The sequence below is a fragment of the Sus scrofa genome, chromosome X (assembly GCF_054392235.1).
Source record: "Sus scrofa isolate SSC_HxYL_T2T_F1_AM1 chromosome X, Sscrofa_HxYL_maternal_Yorkshire_Landrace_v2.0, whole genome shotgun sequence".
Lineage (NCBI taxonomy): Eukaryota > Metazoa > Chordata > Mammalia > Artiodactyla > Suidae > Sus > Sus scrofa.
In genome coordinates this window covers 7,108,519-7,128,747 of record NC_139401.1, presented here as the reverse complement: position 1 = coordinate 7,128,747, position 20,229 = coordinate 7,108,519, and the positions used below count along the sequence as shown (strand labels likewise).

Below are 20,229 nucleotides of genomic sequence, written 5' to 3'. Positions count from 1 at the left end.
GTATAAATTTGATTATTAGAAAGTTTTGGGAGTCCCTATCGTGGCGCAGTGGTTAACGAATCCGACTAGGAACCATGAGGTTGCGGGTTTGATCCCTGGCCTTGCTCAGTGGGTTAAGGATCCCATGTTGCCGTGAGCTGTGGTGTAGGTTGCAGATGCAGCTCAGATTCCGCGTTTCTGTGGCTCTGGCGTAGGCCGGCGGCTATGGCTCTGATTAGACCCCTAGCCTGGGAACCTCCATATGCTGCTGGAAGTGGCCCTAGAAAAGGCAAAAAGACAAAAAAAAAAAAAAAAATTAGTTAAAAAAAATTTGAAAAATTTTATTTCCTTAAAACCGCTTGGTTCATTTACCATTTGATATCAGATAGCTATTTGCTGTCCTGAGGTACCAAAAATAAAATAAAATAAAAACAGCAATATTGATACTCTGGGTTTCTTGTTAGGTAGATCCTGAAGGCTAAACTTTGGAATTTCACCAGAGGGAGCATACAGAATTCTCTTTGAAGACACTTTTTTTTTTTTTTGCCAGTTGTTTCAATCTGGAAGCCAGCAGATTGTGGTTCATTGTGGGGCCCAACCAGGACACAATGTTCATCAAAAATAAAGGCCTCCTCATTGTTTCTTGCTGCTTCTAGATCATTCTTTGGGGGGTTCAGATTCCTGATTCTTCCAGAGCCTTCTGCACAGCACCCCTTCACCGATGTGCTGACCTTTGTCCCCAAGTCCGGAGGTCACAAGGAGGCCGGTAGTCACACTCGCAGGCAGGCTGGGGTCCAGCACAGCCCAGCAGTCACTCAGTAGGGCTGACCCTCCAGGGGCAGTGAGGGCACCTCCTCCCTGCCACTGTCCTCCGAGATGTGGAAGCCGAGTCGGGGGCTAAAATGCCTTAGAGCTATAAGGAGCTAAGTGTAAGGGAGGTGTTAGTGCCCCCACCCCACTGGCATGTTCTCAGGGTGGTGGAGGAACACTGGCATAATGCAGTATTTATTTGCCTTCACTTGATGTTTCCCTTCCCAAACTCTGTTGTCGTTGCTGGAGTCTGTATTGAAGTTAAACAGTGCTTCCGGTGTGTAGTTTACCAGTGACTAAAAGTAACCCTGTCCTATGGCCAGGCGGGCACCTGTTGGGGGCCTGGAGGACCACCGGGAGCTCCCCAGTCCTGGGTGGGTTTCATGGCTCTCACTCCACCGTGCTGAGCGTCCGCTGGCCAGTCTCTGAGAAGCAGAGACCGTCGGGTATGGGTCTGCGCTCGCCCTGGGATCCATGCCGTGTGAAGGGTGTGGCTCAGCTTGGCCCCTGGGTTGACAGACACCCCCACACCCCATTTGCCCGCCCCAAGGAGAGCCCCGGAGACTCAGGGCCTGCCGTTTACACTCCTTGACAACTTCCTAATGGCTCTGCACCTGCCTTGAGGGGTCTGCTGCCCTCTCTGCAGCATGTCTGGCTGTGCTCAGCAGCACCCCTCCCTCCGTGCCGCCCCCCCCCCCGCCCCCCAGCGCCAGCATCTTCACTGTCCTCTAGACCACCGTGTCCCCGTGCTGCGATGGGGGTGCACGTGAACCCCCGCTTATGGAGGGCAGGGTGGGGTGCCTCCATGGTCCCCCTACACTGCGGAGACACTACACTCCGCCCAGCGAGAGGAAGGGGTTTCGGGCAGGACACACGCCGTGGTGACTGACCGCGTGCCCCCCTGGTGCCTTCTGTCCTGAGGAGGCATCACAGGGAGGAGCCTCCCGGAGCTACTCATGTCCTCACTCCCATTCCTAATGAAATAAAAGCGTGACCGCAGCGCCAGAGCCCGTAGGCACTTAAAAATGGTCATTCGCCTCGTCAGATTGTATGTATTGTAAAGGAATTATGCACAGGTAAGATGAGAACCCTCCCAGAAAACAAGGCCGGAGATCTCATTCGTGAGAATCACGCTAGTGTCGCGTGTACCTTGTCCAGACGCCCCCAGGGGAGATTCCCCAGAGCACTGGTTTTGTGGACCTGCCTTGGTTTTCTCTGACAACAGATTTCCACTTCTGGGCAACTTTTCCAGCAAAGTTGAAAACAGATTTGTCCACGGGAATCCTTCTGGAACCTTTTTTGTTTCCAGCTATAGTGCTTCAGGAATCCCCCCCGGTCCCTCATTCAGGGTGAAGAATCTCTGGACTGCTGTGCCAAGAACATTTTTGAAACCTCAAACCTCATACATCCTGCTGGATCACCCGGAAGTGAACGTTATACACAAACAATTCATGTAACTCAACAAAACACACAGGGAGTTCCCGCTGTGGCACAGTGGGGTATTGATCTGACATTGCTGCAGCTCCGGTGTAGTTTGCAGCTCCAGCTCAGATTCCGTCTTCGACCCCTGCCTCAGGAACTTCCATATGCCGTGGGGGCAGCCGAAAAAGCAAACAAAAAACAACCCGATTGAAAAGTGAGCACAAGACCTAAATAGGCATTTCTCAAAACACACAAACAAACAAACATGGCCAGTAGGCACCTGAAAAGATGCTCAGCATCACTGATGTAGAGAAATGCCAATCAAAACTGCAGTGAGGTACCACCCCACATTGGTCAGGATGGCCATCCTTAATAAGTTAACAAATAACGGTTAACGGGGAGGGTGTGGAGCAAAGGGACCCCCTCCCACGCTGTTGGTGGGAATGTAAATCGGTACAACCACTGTGGACAACCGTATGGAGGTTCCTCAGAAAACTCGAATCGCCATGTGATCCGACAGTCCCACTCCTGGTAATATATCCAGACAAAACTGTAATTCAAAAAGATACATGCATTCCTGTGTTCACTGCAGCACCATTCACAATAGCCAAGACATGGAAACAACCTAAATGTCCATCAACAGATGAATGGATAAAGATGTGCTACATATATACAATGGAATATTCCTCAGCCATGAAAAGGACAAAATAATGCCATTTGTAGCAACATGGATGCAACCAGAGAGTCTCATACTAAGTGAAGGAGGTCAGACAGAGAAAGACAAATGCCATATGATATCATTTATATGTGGCGTCTAAAATGTGACACAAAGGAACCTGTCTACAAAACAGAAACAGACTCACAGACATAGAGAACAGACTTGTGGCTGCCAAGGGGGAGAGGGAGGGAGTGGGATGGACGGGGAGTTTGGGGTTCGTAGATGCCAACTATGGCCTTTAGGATGAGTACACAGCAAAGCCTTACTGTACAGCACAGGGAACTCTGTCTGTCTCCTGGGATAGACTCTGATGGAGAAGAATATAAAAAATGAATTATATATGTGTATAACTGAGACACTTTGCTGTTTAGCAGAAATTGGCACAACATTGTAAATCGACTATATTTTAATAATTGAAGGAAAGAAGTGAACATTAATACAACCATTGAGAGATGAATAAAAAGATCACCAGCGTGGCCTGGACGTCAGCACATCTTCACCTCCAGAAACGCTGACTTGCAACGTTGTGTGTGAAAACCAGCTGGCCTCTGGTTGGTGGGCACTCGGTTGGTTTGCAGGGAGAAGAGGTGAGGCGTCGGTGTGAACACCAGAAACTAAATCCTGGAGGACCTTGCCTTCCTAGACCTGTTGTCCCTGGTACACAGGCTGCCGGGCCATCCACAGCCAGTGTTTGCATCCAGAGGCCTGAGATGCAAACACTGGCACGTCCCACGTCCTGCCTGGGCAGTTGTGACGTGGCGGCAGCCCCGGAACCTCAGCCGTCCATCAGCTCTTTTGGCAACGAGGAGTCTGGTCCATCCCAGGTCCAGGAGTTACTGGGGCTCCCCTGGTGTGGAACGTCACTCCCACGTGTGGGCGGAGGCATCTGTCCCCCACTGATCCTGCTGTGCTTACGCCTGCCTCTTCCGTAGCGAAGCCTAAAGGCAGGCAGAACGTGCTGTGCTCCTGCCCTTCTAGGCATCTGCGGAGTTACATCATCCCCACCCCAGAAACATTTGTTTCCTTTCCCCAAACCACAGGCAGTAGCGCTCTAAGACATCAGATGGCGGTTCTCCGTCTGCGAAAGTGCTGATTGAAAATCACGCTCAGCGCCCTGTACCCGCTGTGGGAGTGTGATTGGGCGGCCGTGACACCATGCCACACGCTCTGCAGCCTTAACCGCAGGCATGCAGATCCTTGCACCTCTGGAGGCTGGCAGGGCAACCTGAGGGTCCTGGCAGCTTCTGCTTCTGCTGAGGGTGGTTGTCCTCATGTGGGCTTTCCTCTGACCTCGAAGGGAGGGGCAGAAAGAGTCACTTCCCTCTTCCTCCTCTTGTAGCGACACCGGCGGGGCCTCCCTTGGGACCCATTTCACCTGAAACCGTTCTAGGGACCCCGTACACGGGGCGTTAGGGTTTAGCATTTGGATCTTGGGGAACACAGTTCAGCCCATAGTGTCCAGGTGGATGTATTAGTCATGTAGGGGATAATCTTCCAGGCCACTGTCATCATAGTTTAGCTCTCAACACGGGACAGTGACAGGGCTTTTGGAGGGCACCTGCCTTTCATGAGTGTCATGCGGAAGGCGGAGGAAACAGATGTGATCATACACATTCCTTGAATACAGAGAGGAAGTAGGAAGAGGAAAAGAGGTTTCTAGATGACCATCTAGAAACTATTAACACTGGTTTTATGAATCTTTAAAATGCTTGGTGCCTTTGAGAGCTTTGCTGGGTTTTCCGGTGGTTTCTGACAAATTAGTGGACACAGAATCTATGTTATTAAAAGAGAAAATGAGAAAAAGGGGTTTGAACTGTCTTGAAGTCCTTTGCTCAGCAGTTAATTTACATGCATACACGTTAATACGGACACTAAGAGTACCTCAGAGCATAGTTTTCACGAATAAAATGACAGAATTCCTTAGGAAGCTTCCCACCCATGTCTGCCGGCTTGTTAAATCCTACGTGTCTTCAAAGACTTTCCTCATGAGGAAAAGGAATCCATTTAGTGGCATGATTCATTTGTGTATCTAGCCTGCTACTCCAGAGGATTGGGTTATGAATATGTTTATGTCAGTACTGGCTTTATTCTCTTATTTTCAGATGAAATTCAATAAGACAGGTAGCTCTGCAGTGTGCAAGGAATACTGAGCTCACCATCCAACGGGATTAAGTAGCACACCACAGCACACAGCTGGGATCTACTTTACCTAGAGATAGGTGGGTGGGTAGGTAGGTAGATAGATTGGGAGGGAGGGATGCTTGGATGGATGGATGGATGCTTGGATGGATGCTTGGATAAATGGATGTATATATGGATGGATGATGGATGGATGATGGATGGATGGATGTGTAGATGAATGGGTGCACGATGGATGGATAGGTGATGGGTGCACGATGGATGAATAGATGAATGGTGGGTGTATATGTATATTAGTGGCTGGATGAACAGATGGATGAATAGGTGCTTGAATGGTTGGGTGGATGCATGAGAGGATATATGGATGGATAGTGGATGGATGGATGGGTGAATAGATGCTTGGATGGATGGATGAGAGGCTATTTGGATGGATGGATGGATGGATGGATGGATGAGTGCTGGATGGACGGTGGATGGATGATCGATGGATAGTGGATGGATGGATGGGTGATAGATGTTGGATGAGTGGATGCATGGATGAAAAGATGCAGGATATAAACAAACATACCAATTAACCGCAACATGCATGCAAACTTCAGTCATTTTGACAACAGTGCTTAAACTTTAAGGAAACATGTGATGAAGAGTATACACATTCAGTATCACAATGTCCTGGCACTTGTTCGTAGGTAATTCACTGTCTAACAAAGAACATGGAGTCAAATAAAACTTAAACCTTAGATAGGCACACTGTTGATCAAAAATTGATCAAAAATTTAAGACCTCAAAGATTGTATGTCTCACAGGGTGAAAACTGAACTTGATATTACAAAATTAACATGTAGAATCAAATCCACTGTAAAAAATGATATGACGACACTTTCAACTTAAAAGTAGCAGTTTAATTGACAGTTTTTTAGTGATTAGATTTGGATCATGCCTGGCTTTATATATAATGAACAATTATGAATGCTGCTTTAGGAGGTGCTTAAATTTGCCAGGTCCTCTGAGAGTCTTGAAACTAAACCAGAGGGACTTCATCTAGTTCTGTGTTTTGCTGAGCAAAACGAAAAGCCTTATTCCCTAGAGACGACACAGTCCCACATAAAAAGTTTACTACTTCCAGAAAAGTGTGCAACTTAAAATGGACACTTTGTAATCATTTCAAACTTACAATTAAGGAGGTTCCCATTGTGGTGCAGTAGAAACACTGCAGCAGAAACGTATCTGACTAGTAACTATGAGGTTTGATCCTTGGCCTCACTCTGTTAAGGATCCGGAATTGCCTTGACCTGGGGTGTAGGTTGCAGACGTGGCTCGGATCCTGCATTGCCATAGCTGTGGCTGTGGTGTAGGCCAGCAGCTATAGCTCCAGTTCGACCCCTCGCCTGGGCTCACCCCCAGCCACCTCCACTCACGTGCAGCCGCCTCCAGCTCACACCAGCCACACCCACGTGGGCCCAGCCTCCTCCACTCACCCATGACATGGGTAGGCCCCTCCTCTCTGTACCTGGTCCTCCCACAGTGGCCTCAGAGCCAGGCTGTCACAAAGCAGGCTCTCTTTCCCTCTGCCAGAACACCTTCCGCCTCAGAAGCTTGGAATCCCCTTTGCCGCAGTGTCCAGTGTATCGTCCTTCAAGCTCCCGTGGCTTCCCAAGGATTTCTCTAATCCCCTCCACTCCTGTCCTCTGCACCACCATCAGACAAGATTCTGTTACGTGCAACTTCGTCCTTATCAAACGGACCATCTTAGTTATACGATACTCATCTTTAAAGTCTTCTAAGTCTGCGGTGGTTCCGACGAGCAGCCCAGGTGAAGGTCGTGGACGTGGCCTCCTTGCAGGCACGGCTGAGCCAAGCATCTCCAGAGAAGTGGGCTCAGCACCTCCAGGTGCAAAGCCCCTGCAGTGCTTCACTTCACCTCCCCAGCAGTTGGAAATGTCATTCTTTATGAAGGTAACCCCTCAAGCTACAGTTTAATTAAGCTCCTCTGCTTTCCTGGAGATGGAATTCAGATATAGCTTAGCCCTCACTTGGAAACGTGAAAAGAAAAACACTGGGTTCTGGAGACCTGGGTGCAGAGCGTTCCTCAATTCTGTCACCCACATGCTAGGGCGACCTTCAGCTCACCTCTGAGTTTCCTTGGCTCAGGTGCCTCGCCCGAGACAGGAGAAGGCAGGGCTGGCCGCCGTCCTCCAGCTACGGCTGCTTGCTCGGACTCCTGCACACGGCACTTCCGCCATCTCCCCCGAATTCAGCAGGCGCGCCTCAGGTGCCCGGTCTTTGCCTGGCATCCTGAGGAGGTGGGTTTCATGCCGCGTGCGGCCTGGTTAGGCCAATCACAAGCCGTGAGAAGAACATCCCTAAGCAACACCTGGCTCCCAGTCCTGGACATATATCCTATAGGACCTGCTACGTGGGCCACACTCCAAAAGTCTCTGCTTTCCTCAAAGGGGGCATGAAACATTCGTAGCCATGCCCGTCCACAGAGTCTCGGGGCACCGATGAGATGCGGGTGGAGAGGGGGAACGCGCAGTCTGCACCCCTGACCCCTCCACCGGCCCGCAAGCCCCCGAACGCCCTTTCCTTAGACGAACGTTTCTTTCTGCAGCGACCGACGGCACGTCCCTAACTCATCTTTTGCAAGTAGGTATGCGTGAGTTTAAGGTCAAGTGCTAGCGGTCAGTGCCAAGTGAGAAGGGCGGGCTGGTCACTAAGGGAATGAAGTATTTAAGAGGAAGACGAGGCAAAGGGCAACACCTGTCAGCTGTGTGCGGCTGATGGCACCCGCACGGAAATGACCTCGTACTTGCAAGAAAAAAGCACACCGCCTGCTTTTGTCTGTGGACGATGTGAGCCATATTGTTCTAGCTTATGTCTTTCAGTGGTTTCATAGCGTTATGACCCTCGAGTCCTGTGATGAACAGGCAGAGTCTTTCCGGGTGATTCACAGATTTATTCTTGGGTGGCAGTAGCTACACAGCCCGTCTGGTAAACATTCACACAACGTCCAGGTTTCTGGGCTGTGGGTTCCCTTCTCCTGTCAGTGGCCGGTAGAAGCTCATTAGGTCTTGGGAATCAAGGCACAGAATAACAAGCACATCAAAGCCTTCTGAGGCATTTTTACAGCTGCTTCGAAGAAGGGAAATCCCTCCAACTCCAGGCGCTGTCTAATGACTAAGAATCCCATCCCGTCCTTGTGCAGCTGGCGCTGGGGTTGGCCGCCTGGACCCCGTGCTGGTGCTGGTTCCCGGCACGATTCACATCGTGGGCCTGTTTTCTGTCCTGCATTTGGCTGCTCTGTTTAACTTGTGGGTGGACAAGGCCTGGGCAGAGTTTGCTGTAAACTGCACACCCCCACCCCACCCATTTGTTGCGTTTTTCCACCACATTCTCAGCACATATCCTCCAGTGCAGCCGCCAGTTCTCTGCCCAAACTCAAGTTCCTATGCCCAATGCACAGTGAGGCCGTCCAATACTGGAACGTCGGGGGGGTTGGAGCAGAGAATGGCTTCTTGCAGGGCTATGCAAGGAGATTGGTGACTTGTGCCCATAAAACCCTTGAAGTCACCGAAGGGTTTCAGCAAAGCATTTTCACAGGCCAGGTGAGAGGGGTGCGTGGTTGGTTGCTGCAGACTTGTTGGTGCTGGAATCCTTTGTTCTCCTGTCTGTCCAGGGAGGTCAAGTCAGGATGTTTTTTTAAACCTCCAACAAGAAAAGCTATTCTCTGTTCTGCAACATTGTATCTTTATATGAATGGAAAAGTTACACCCTTAAACCTCAGAGTCTAGCCAATGGGCTCTCCTGTTTATTTCAAACTCCAGGCGACATTCTGAAGTGGGAGCAAAAGCAGTGGAATACAAAGGGGCAAGTAAAAGAAAAGAAAAGAGTCAGATGTGTTCCTCCTGGTTACACTTCACTTTTAAAAACTGCAGATTCTTGGTGTTCCCATCCTGGCTCAGCGAAACGAATCCAACTAGTATCCCTGGCCTCGTTCAGTGGGTTAAGGATCCAGCATTGCTTCGAGCAGTGGTGTAGGTTGCAGATGCATCTCAGATCCAGTGTTGCTGTGGCTGTGGCATAGGTCGGCAGCTACAGCTCTGATTCGACCCCTAGCCTGGGAACCTCCATAGGTTGTGGGTGTGGCCCTAAAAAGCCAAACAAAAACAAAAACAAAAAAAAAAACCCAAAACAAAAATCCCACCTTCAGATCCTTTTCACACTGCTCCAGTTCTTGTTGGCTGATGGGGAGAGTCCAGGTGGCACCCATGGAAGTGTTTTTAAGAGCTGGGAAGGGAGAAGGCTGGGTGAGAGCAGGCAGAAGAAAGGCCTTGTAAGTGCTCCTGACACCGTGGATTCAATCAGAGTTTCTCTTACTGTTTTGACTGTATTTACAACCTAGACGGAGCTCCCTGCTGACCTTTCAGAGCAGCCAGCATCCCAAGTGGCTCGGGGCAAGCTCCCCGACCAGCCTGCCTCGATTTCCCCGGAGTCCTTTTTGAGGGTCGGGGCTGGCTTCCTCCCTCACAGGCGTGGCCGCAGTGCAGTGGCCTCTGTCTGCACGAGCCTCACAGCCCTCCTCCCCCTTGTCGTCGAGACCGGCCTCCGTGACGTCTGCCGTGCTCTGCCGCGTGCATCCTAAGCATTGCTTTCCACGTCTCAGTGTGACATGGGGTGAGGCATTCCCACTCTCCATGGGGACAAATGAAGAACGCAAACCAGAAACCGAGAACCTGTGTACACCTGCAGAAGCAGCGCAGCTTTCACAGACGGGGTGTGGCCGGTCCGCTCCCCGTGTGGTGGCTTTCCTCGCCAGTCCTTTGGTTTCCTGGGACGTAAATGGCATGTGGACAGAGCGTGTGGCCCCCTCCGCTGTACTTCCTGCAGCTGACACGGCATGTGGACGGGCCTGTCGGGCGTGGACCGGCTGCCCACTGTTCTCGGGTGAGGATCGAGGTCCTGGGCTGTGTTTTGCGTGGTGTCTCCACTTTGTCCTCCCCCCTGTCCACGTGCGCCTCGGGAGGAGCCTCACACAAATACAGAGTAAAAGCTGCTGCATGCCTCGAGCCAGGCACTGTCACCCTGGGAAGCGACAAAATCTCTTCCTCAGCCCGCACCGGAAGTGCACAGGTGGACCGCACAAAGCCTCAGAATCCTCAGGAATCTCAAGAACGAAATGTCACTTGACATTTCAGCGTCTGTCCAGAGTCCCAGTTAAAAAACAACAGGGACCCTTGGGAAACGATCAGGTCATAACTTTCAAAAGGCAGAGGCAGACATACCAACCCCAGAGAGTCTCTGAATCCAATAAGTAGGAAACCGCTGCCGGACGGTCTCAGTGGGGTTATTTGCCCGGCCCCACCCTGAGAGGGGCACCATCGTCCCACAGGAGCTTGAGAAGAGCCAGGGGGGCTGCAGAAGGCCTGCGGAAGGCAGGGGGCCAGGACTGTCCCGTTCAGCACTGTGCCCCGGGTACCAGCCCACTCTGTCCAGGTACCTAATAGCTGGCCTGTTGTCATGACGACTGCTACCTCACTCGTCCTCTCTCAGCCCTGGAATAAGTTGGCTTATGATTCGCTCCGTCCTGGCAGGGAGGGAAGGAAAGAAGTCATTGATCCTGCTCCAGGAGAGACACTGGTAAGAGTGTAAGTGTGTGTGTGTGTGTGTGTGTGTGTGTGTGTGTGTGTGTGTGTGTGTGTGTGTTTTCCACTGACCTCAAGGCATCTGAAGATGCAGACCTTCTAGTAGGAGGCGGCTGGCATCCAGGAGCCCTTGCTGTCCCCAGCACATGGGGCTGAGGCCATGCTGGCTGATGACCTAAGGGGGAGGTTACCACAATCACACATGCAGTGGGGGACTGGGTGGAGAGAGAGGCACCCTCAGAGTCCAACCTGGGTGACCCCCCAGCGTCCCCAGGGCATGCGCACAGGACAGCATCTTGGCAGGGATGGGAGGAGCCCTCTTTGCAGATGTCAGGCCCCTGCCAATTCCTACCAGAAAAGAATAGAGCTGCTTTCAGACTCTGGAATTCCAGGAGCCGAGGGAACCTTTCTCATTGCTGTCTTGCTAAGATGACCAGCCCGTTCGCCTGGGTGGACTGCACCCTCTCTGGAGCGAGCCCAGATGTGAGCCTGCCATCGCCATGGTGACAGGATGGCACGTGGAGGAGCTCCGTGATGCATACAGGGCACCCCTCCCCCCCTTAGAGGTGGGGTCCGAGTGAGCCCAAGAGATATGCACCTGCTCCAACATCTTTGTGCTCAGGGGCGTTGGGTGCGTGACTGGCACACCCCGAGGGGGCTGCATTCCTCCGTGAAACACTCTCACCATTTAATTTCCAAACCGCAGTACCGAAAGGTTTCCCGCTCTGAAGTCACTGTACGTCTAGAGAGCATGTGGTCCTTTTTTTTTTCTTTCCCCTCACAATTTCCTCTCCTGCTCGGCATGGTCCATTATTGACTGAACAGCTTATGATTCAAATGAAATAAAATTATAAATCGAGAATCCGGCCTCTCCATGGCTGCCTCACGTGTCGATAGTGCTTCAGGGCGGTGGTGGAACTCTCCCCTGTAAAGTAACGGGGTGCCCCCCCCCCGCCCCGGTGCCCCGTGTAAGGGCCAGCGCCGGCTCCCCAGCAAGCATAACTGGCACAGCGCCCCCTGCCGTTCTGGCCCACGCATTGCGCCGAGCCGTGTCCCGTGCTGACGCAGCCCAGGCTCGCCGCGTGGTCACAGAGGCCGTCTCAACCCTCTCTTTCTTCCTCACCCCACAGTGCCTGGTCTTTGAAGATGCCCCCAACGGGGTGGAGGCGGCCCTCGCAGCCGGGATGCAGGTGGTCATGGTTCCCGATGGAAACCTGGACCGAGCCCTGACCACCAAGGCCACCCTGGTGCTGGACTCTCTGCAGGACTTCCAGCCCGAGCTGTTTGGCCTGCCGCCCTACGAGTGAGAGGCTCCCCTCGCCCACGCGTGCGGCCCACGCTGCCCGGGAAGAGGGCAGAGGGAAGCCCAGCTCCCAGTTCTTCAGCCTGTGAAGCCTTCTCGTCCCACAGGGGCCTGGCACATGCTCTGAACGGGTGATGCCGTGTTCCTTGGCAGAAAGCAGAGGAGGGACAGCCCAGAGCAGAGATGGAAATTGTCACTTGAAGAATCATAGAGTATTTGACTAATTTGAGTTCTCTTTTTTTCTTTGATGTTCTCAACTACGGCTGGAAAATGTATATGCTTTTATGTATATGTATGTGTGTCCATATGTATTTATATACACTGTATACTGTATCCCCTCCCTCTCCTTCAGGTTTCATCTTCACACACAATAGCAGCTAATAAAAGGAAGGGAGAAATTGTATTTGGTTTGTAATCCAAGTAGGAAACCTACATTGTGGAGGGGTTTTTAATAAATTGGTCTCCTGTCAGCAGGTGGTGATTTCTTGATGTGCCCTGCAAACCTCAGTGGACCTCCGTCTGCTCAGAGACCAGCTCTGACTAAAGTGTGTCGTCCTCGTTTCCTTAGTGTGGACGTACCTGTAGTGTACGTCCTATATCCAGGTGCAGGTCCACGTTTTCTACCTCAGAGATGGTACGTCCCTCCTTTCAGAACATTTATTTTTCTTTCTTTCTTTCTTTCTTTTTTTTTTTTTTTTTTGCTTTTTAGGGCCACACCTGCAGCATATGGAGGTTCCCAGGCTAGGGGTCCAATCGGAGCTACAGCTGCCAGCCTACGTCCCAGCCATAGCCACGCCCGATCCGAGGTGCATCTGTGACCTACACCACAGCTCACGGCAACGCCGGATCCTTTGAGCGAGGCCAGGGGCCAAACCCGCAACCTCATGGCTTCTAGTCAGATTCATCTCCACTGCGCCACAATGGGAACTCCAATTTATTTTTCTAATCCATTCTCGGAGGCAAATAGAATAGGATTTCAGAGTGCATCCTGGGTACTACCTAGAGCCATTGCCCATTTTTGGAAGTTTATTGGGTATCCCATTTGGGGGGTTCACCTCTTCAATGGATTTACTCAGCCTTTTTGTGGTGGCAAGCTTGTGAGAGGCATCTAAAGTCACGGGTGTCCCTGCTGGTGCTGCCTCCCAGAGGTTCTCTACCTCTGATGGTTCTAGAGCTAACTTTCAACGCCCTAAGTCTTAGAAAAAAAATGATCAGAATGTATCTGATTGTTGGGTCGAATGATTGTGCATGATTGCCTCTGGCTATCGACCAGGGTTGCATCATTTCAGCCAGTTTGTTTCACTGTTCTTGATTGCCTGTATGTGCGTCTTTTCTTTGCATTCTTCTTCGGATCAGCTGTAACATCTTACTGGTTCCCTCACCAGTTAATTTAATGGAATAAAAGGTTTGACACTTGTTCACATGACATGCGTGTGCGAGTATCATTTTACTTTTTAAGCCATTGTTACTGGGGTATAGCTGACTTACAGTGTTGGGTTAGTTTCAGGTGTCTAGCAAAGTTAATCAGTTATAAACACATCCATTCTTTTTCAGATTCTTCTCCCATATAGGTTATTACAGAATATGGAGTAGATTTCCCTCTGCTCTACAGTAGGTACTTGTCTTTTATCTGGTTTATATATAGTACTGTATATATGTTAATCCCAACCTCCTAGTTCATCCCTCCCCTCCACACTTCTCCATTGGTAACCAAGTTTGATTTTGAAATCTGTGAGTCTGTTTCTGTTCTGTAAATACGTTCATTTGTACCATATTTTAGATTCCACCTAGACCTCATATGCTAATGGCCTTTCTCTGACTTACTTAGTGTGATAATCTCTAGGCCCATTTGTGTTGCATTTGTGTTGCAAACGGCATTATTTCATCCTTTTTTATGGCTGAGTAATATTCCATTGTATATACTATGTACCACATCTTCTTTATTCATTCCTCTGTGGATGGACGTTTAGGTTGTTTCCATGTCTTGGCTATTGTGAATAGTGCTGCTATAAGCATAGCATGCATGTATCTTTTTTGGGTTATAGTTTTGTCTGGATGCTTACCCAGGAGTGGGATTGCAGGATCCTATGGTGGTTCTACATTTAGTTTTCTGAGGAACCTCCATACTGTTCTCTCTAGTGGTTGCACCAATTTACATTCCCACCAACAGTGAAGGAGGGTTCCCTTTTCTACACGCCCTCTCTAGCATTTATTTTACCTTTTTGAAAAAAATGATCCTCTAACAAAGATAAAATATAAGTGGGACTTATTGACTTAAAAGACTAAAACAGTACTCATGCTATAAAATGCCATTTACATATATTTTTAAAAATTCTCATTAAAGTATAGTTGATTTACGTTATGTTACTTTCAGGAGTACAGCAATGTAATTCTGTACACTCATATACACACATATATATTCTTTTTCAGATTTTTTTCCTTTATACATTATTATAAGATGTTGAATATAGTTCCCCGTGCTGGACAGTAGGTCCTTGTTTGTCTGTTTGCTTTTCTTTTTTTTTGGTGTGTGTGAAAGCATAGTCATAAATGGGGATACCTCTTTTTTTTTATTTTTGACTATCATTTTTTCCATTATAGCTGGTTTCGAGTGTTCTGTCAATTTTCTACTGTACAACAAGGTGACTCAGTCACACATACATACATTCTTTTTCTCACATTATCCTCCATCATGCTCCGTCATAAGTGACCAGATATAGTTCCCAGTGCTATACAGCAGGATCTCATTGCTTATCCATTCCAAAGGCAATAGTTTGTATCTATTAACCCCAAGCTCCCAATCTGTCCCACTCTCTCCCCCTCCCTCTTGGCAACCACAAGTCTATTCTCCAAGTCCATGATTTTCTTTTCTGTGTGAAGGTTCATTTGTGCTGTATATTCCAATTATAGAATATATGTATTGTTCCTCATATAAGTGATATCCTATGGTATTTGTCTTTTTCTTTCTGACTTACTTCACTCAGTGTGTGGGTCTGTAGTTCCATACATGTTGCTGCACATGGCATTATTTTTAGTTCTTTTTTATGGCTGAGTAGTAGTCCCTTGTGTATATATACCACATCTTCCTAATCCAGTCATCTCTCGATGGACATTGGGTTGTTTCCATGTCTTGGCTATTGGGAATAGTGCTGCAATGAACGTGTGGGTACATGCGTCTTTTTCAGGGAAAGTTTTGTCTGGATATATGCCCCAGAGTGGGATTGCTGGGTCATATGGTAGTTCTATGCATAGTTTTCTAAGGTCCCTCCATACTGTTCTCCACAGTAGTTGTACCAATGGACACTCCCCGTCCATTTTCTGTATGATGAGCTTTCACGTATTTTAAGTGAACCAGCCTGCCTTTCCACACAGCAAATGAAGCTCTGGGTGAAATGGTCATGTACCTGACTTGGTCTCCTCTTCTCCTCAAGTATCTTTGGTGATGTTTTCTAATCATTTTGCAGGAACAAGACAAAGAGGCTTAATCCCTGTCTCCATGATGTAGATCTAGACGGGGTGAGGTTTTCTGTAGGGTGAATTTGATCTCCAGTGTGCTGGTGCTCTTGCGCTGCTTCCAACCAAGTGCAGCCAAACACGCTCCTTCTTGCACGAATGAAAACTATGGACAAGCTGCCAAAGCTCACACGTTCTTCCTTAGTGTTCTCCCTGAGTCCGAGCGCGTTGCTGCGTTGTGTGGTGTTTTTCTACCAGATAACCCATCCGTCTTGCTGAAGGAGAAGGACGAAAATTTATATCAGAATGACTCCTGCTAAAAAAGTTGGGAGAGTAGCTGTCTTATTTTCTTAGCTCATTTGACATGTGTTCCATGAGCATGTGCTGCGATTAGTAAATGTTAGGCCGTTTTGTGCCCTAAATCGCACCTCTTTGCTCACATGTCCTTCAGAAGGATTTTCAGTACGGACGACAGCCCCCGAGAGAAGAGACAAAGAATTTCTCCTTCCTCCCACGTAAAGGAAACGTGAACACGATTCAGAACACACTGAAGACTGCCTATTAGGGTTTTTCCACCTCATAAGTCTTCCGCTGGAGGTCAGTGACTTACAGAAAAAGAAGCTCTGGAAGACACCTGTGTTATGCTTGAGACACTTGCGTTAGTAAGGAACAGGAATCGTTTCTTCTCTGCCAGCGTTGTCCGTGTCTAGAAACCTCAGGGCACATTCCTTCAAATATAACGGACAGCTGGATGCTGAACCTGGCAGGTTTCGAATGCTGTTTCCAAGTTCTAAGAAGAAATTTGCACACGATCACCAGTTTCATCACAAAAAAATCATGCGTTTGAGCCAATTGGTATTATCTCCTCCCCTTCACATGGTCTGTCCTAGTCCTCAGCATCGAGTTCCCACCTCCCGGGCCTTATCTGTAGGTTTCCAGACTGAAGTCTAGCGCCAGCAGTCCTCAGAGGTATTCCTATGACTCTTATGACAATAACCACCACTGTCATCTCTGTAAAAGCCACCCGAGACTCAAGGAGCAAGCGATTTCAGAAGTTCCCGCTGGGGCGCAGGAAGGCAAGAATCCGCCTGCAGCGGCTCAGGTCGCTGCAAAGGCACAGGTTCGATTCCCAGCCCGGTGCAGTGGGTTCAGGATCTGGCATTGCTGCAGCTGCCGCATAGGTCGCAGCTGCAGCTCAGATTCAATCCCCGGCCTGGGAACGTCCCTAGGCCGTGGGCGTGGCCATTAAAAACAGAACAAAACAGCAGAAGGTTTCAAATTAGGTTGACTTCAATTCAGATGGACGCTCAGCTGCTCAGCAGCGCTGTCACTTTCTTCTGCCCCTGTCCACCTCCAGTGCCTTACCTGTGCAATGCGAGTCATTAGTCCTCGGTAGCATCGCTGCAAGGAATCGATTGAGGTGACACATGGGATGAGAATCCTGAGCACACGATGGACGATGCATAAAATAGCAGCTGTAGCGATTATCATTTCAGGGCGCCTGTGACATTCCCCACTCATTGTTCGTGGTTGGAGATAAACAGCCTTGTTTTACCTAGGATATTTCTTTTTGTTTGTTTGTTTTTGTTTTTTAGGGCTGCACCCGTGGCATATGGAGGTTCCCAGGCTAGGGGTCCAGTTGGAACTGCAGCCACTGGCCAATGCCACAGCCACAGCCACGCGGGATCCAAGATGCATCTGTGACCTATACCATAGCTCACGGCAACGCCGCCTCCTTAACCCACTGAGCGAGGCCAGGGATTGAACCTGCATCTTCATGAATCCTAGTTGGATGCATGAACCACTGACCCACAGAGGGAACTCCTACCCAGGATATTTCTTATCGAAACAGCCCTTCTGCCTCTGAAAGCAGAACTTCAGCCTGCCTCCAAACATTCTGGTTTCGCCCGAGTCTCTTTCATAGACTGTGTCCTGTACAGGAGTGCACTTGCCTTTTGTTGTCTTCATTAGTCTTTGCATGTTTCTGTTGCTTGTAGCTTGTTATCAGAAAAGGCATCACTGGAGTTCCTGACGTGGCGCAGCGGAAACGAATCCGACTGGGAACCATGAGGTTGTGGGTTCGATCCCTGGCCTCGCTCAGTGGGTTGAGGATCCGACGTTGTTGTGTGCTGTGGTATGGATCTGGCATGGCTGTGGCTGTGGCTGTGGCTGGCAGCTACAGCTCTGATTGGACCTCTAGCCCGGGACCCTCCATATACCGAGGGTGTGGCCTTAAAAAGACAAAAAAGAAAAAAAGCCGTTACCCAGATTGGGCTGATTCAAGAGCATTATTGGCCTACGGTACACCAGGCTTCATAGACACACAAAACCGAGTGAGAGCGTGTCCTAGGGTATCGATCGTGTTACGCTTCCATCGTAAAAGTATTTGAGTTCACTTCTAGACCCGTTTTTCAGTACCAGGGTGAGTGTCTGGTCTGCGTGAGAAGAGCCAGGCTGTGCCCGACGCCGTGGCAGTGCCTGTCACAGAGTCTCTCGGAGACTGTGACCGCGTCCCTGGGCGTTACAGCCCGGTAGAAACGTGTTGCTTTGGTTGATGGCGCGCGCCCGTGCTTCCCCACCTCTACGTGGGTTTCCACAACGTTGTGCATGAGGCCAGTGTTCCCACCTATTTTCACATTAAACGGTTTCCACGTATTTACCAATAGGCTAATGCTGCCTTTCTCCAGGGGATGAAAATTGTAAAGAAGGATAAGAATCCGCATTTTCTTTCATCTCTTTGAACACACATGAGACGTGGGAAGCATGCTGCCACATATATTTACTTACGGAAAACTGTCAAAGGATGGTGAATTCATATACGAGGCAGAGTCCCTTAAAATGGTGTATTTTCAAAATCCACTTCAGGAAGGAATTGGCCTGCTTGCCATATTCAAGGTCCTAATCAAATAAGGGTAGATCTTTAACATAAAGAATACTGGCGTTCCTGTTGTGTCTCAGTGCGTTAAGCACCCACCTAGTATCCATAAGGATGAAGGCTCCATCCCTGGCCTCGCTCCGTGGGTTAAGGGTCTGACGTTGCTTCAGGCTGCACTGTAGGCTGCAGATGTGGCTTGGATGCGGTGTCGTCCATGGCTGTGGCGTAGGCCTGCAGCTGCAGCTCCAGTTCCACCTCTCAGCTGGGACTTCTGTATGCCTCAGGTGCCAGCCTTAAAACAAAAAAAAAGCAAACAAAAAGAATGCCTATTTCTCATTAATCCAAGTCAGTAGTCTGCCTGCTGGTAAGACAGGCATTCCGTTTAAAAGTCAGAAATAGGAGTTCCCATCATGGCTCAGTGGTTAATGAATCTGACTAGGAACCATGAGGTTGCAGGTTTGATCCCTGGCCTCGCTCAGTAGGATAAGGATCCGGCATTGCCGTGAGCTGTGGTGTAGCTTGCAGATGTGGCTCGGATCTGGCATTGCTATGGCTCTGGTGTAGGCTGGTGGCTACAGCTCTGATTGAACCCCTAGTCTGGGAACCTCCACATGCTGGGGGTGTGGCCCTGGAAAAGATAGAAAGACAAAAATAAAATAATAAAATAAACACACAAAAAGGATTTCCACTGTCAGAAGGCAGTCATCGTCATTCTAGAAATTGGGATCAATAAATAATACCATTTAATGTTTATAGATACGAGTCTGATAATGTCAGATTCTCTCAGTTGTTTGTCTAAACATGTCTATTTGGCTCATTTGAATGTCTTCTCCGGGCACCGAATTCTGGCTTGCAATTAATTTTTACACTCTTTAAAGGTAAGTTTCCTGGTCACCTGACTTTCGTAGCTCTGATTCAACAACCAGCAGTTGTGCCTACTTTTGGAGGCACCTAGCTGCTGTGGATGGTTTGTTCCTGGTCTTTGATCTTCCGAGGAATGGCTTGCTTTGTTTGGATCTTGTTTGGATTTTGTAGGATCTGCCTGAGTCTATGGTTTGCTGCATGTCTCCCTAACCTCCTCAGCCGTCATCTCTTGAAGTATGCCCAGGCTCACCTCTTGGGGTCCCCTCCGTCCAAGCAAACAAAAGGAGAAGTCTCAGCAGTCCCTGTGATCACTGAGTCATGCCCAGATGCGGGTTGTGGGACTCAGGGCTGGGGCTGCTCATGCAGGCTGTCGGGATAAGCAGGCCTGGCAGTGGGTTGGAGGCCCAGTATGCGCACCTAAAAAGGATGAGATTTCTCAGACTAGATGCCATGCACACTGCTGCGACCAGGAGGGGACTGACCCCCTGGACGCTGGTGTGACCAGGAGGGGACCAATCCTCGGATGCCACTGTGACCCCCTGGACATCAGTGTGCCCAGGAGGAGACTGACCCCGTGGGCACTGGTGAGACCCCCTGGATAGTGCAGTGACCATGAGGGGACTGACGCCCTGGACACTTGTGTTACCAGGAAGGCCTGACCCCCTAGAACCAAGTATAACCATCCTCGCCAACTATCAGATCCCCAGGAGCTAAGAACTGGGGGTCAGACAAAGCCCTGGATGCAGCACCAGCAGAAGCCATGTCCCTGGAGCGGCCCTTCCCCGGCCTGTGCTCCGAGTGCAAGCCTTGTCCCTTCTGTGAAGGCATAGCCAAGGACCACCCAGCTCACCTGCCTGTGAAAGCGCACTGACAGGAGAAGGCCAGAGAGACGGCTGCTGGAGCCTGAAGCACTCATGGAAAACACTTGGAATTAGTACAGCATATTCACATATGCTGATCCCTGCGAAATAGCCTCCATTTCTGCATAAATAGGTTGGGTAACAGAGGCTGAGAGCCCATCAGG

The 20,229-nt window shown here is 49.6% G+C and overlaps 1 protein-coding gene across 50 annotated transcripts in view; it reads left to right on the top strand.

Annotated features, from left to right (window-relative positions):
* The window catches only part of LOC100521877 (pseudouridine-5'-phosphatase), a 631,841-nt gene that overhangs the window by 64,530 nt on the left and 547,082 nt on the right, over window positions 1–20,229 (top strand). Inside the window, exon 4 of one of the 50 annotated variants that reach the window (XM_021080519.2) lies at window positions 11,841–13,439. The exons of the other annotated variants lie outside the window; for them this stretch is intronic. Within the exon in view, the coding sequence (XP_020936178.1) occupies window positions 11,841–12,017 (177 nt within the window). The 3' untranslated portion in view covers window positions 12,018–13,439. Of the gene's footprint in view, window positions 1–11,840; window positions 13,440–20,229 lie in introns of those variants that run through there. 50 annotated transcript variants of the gene reach the window in all.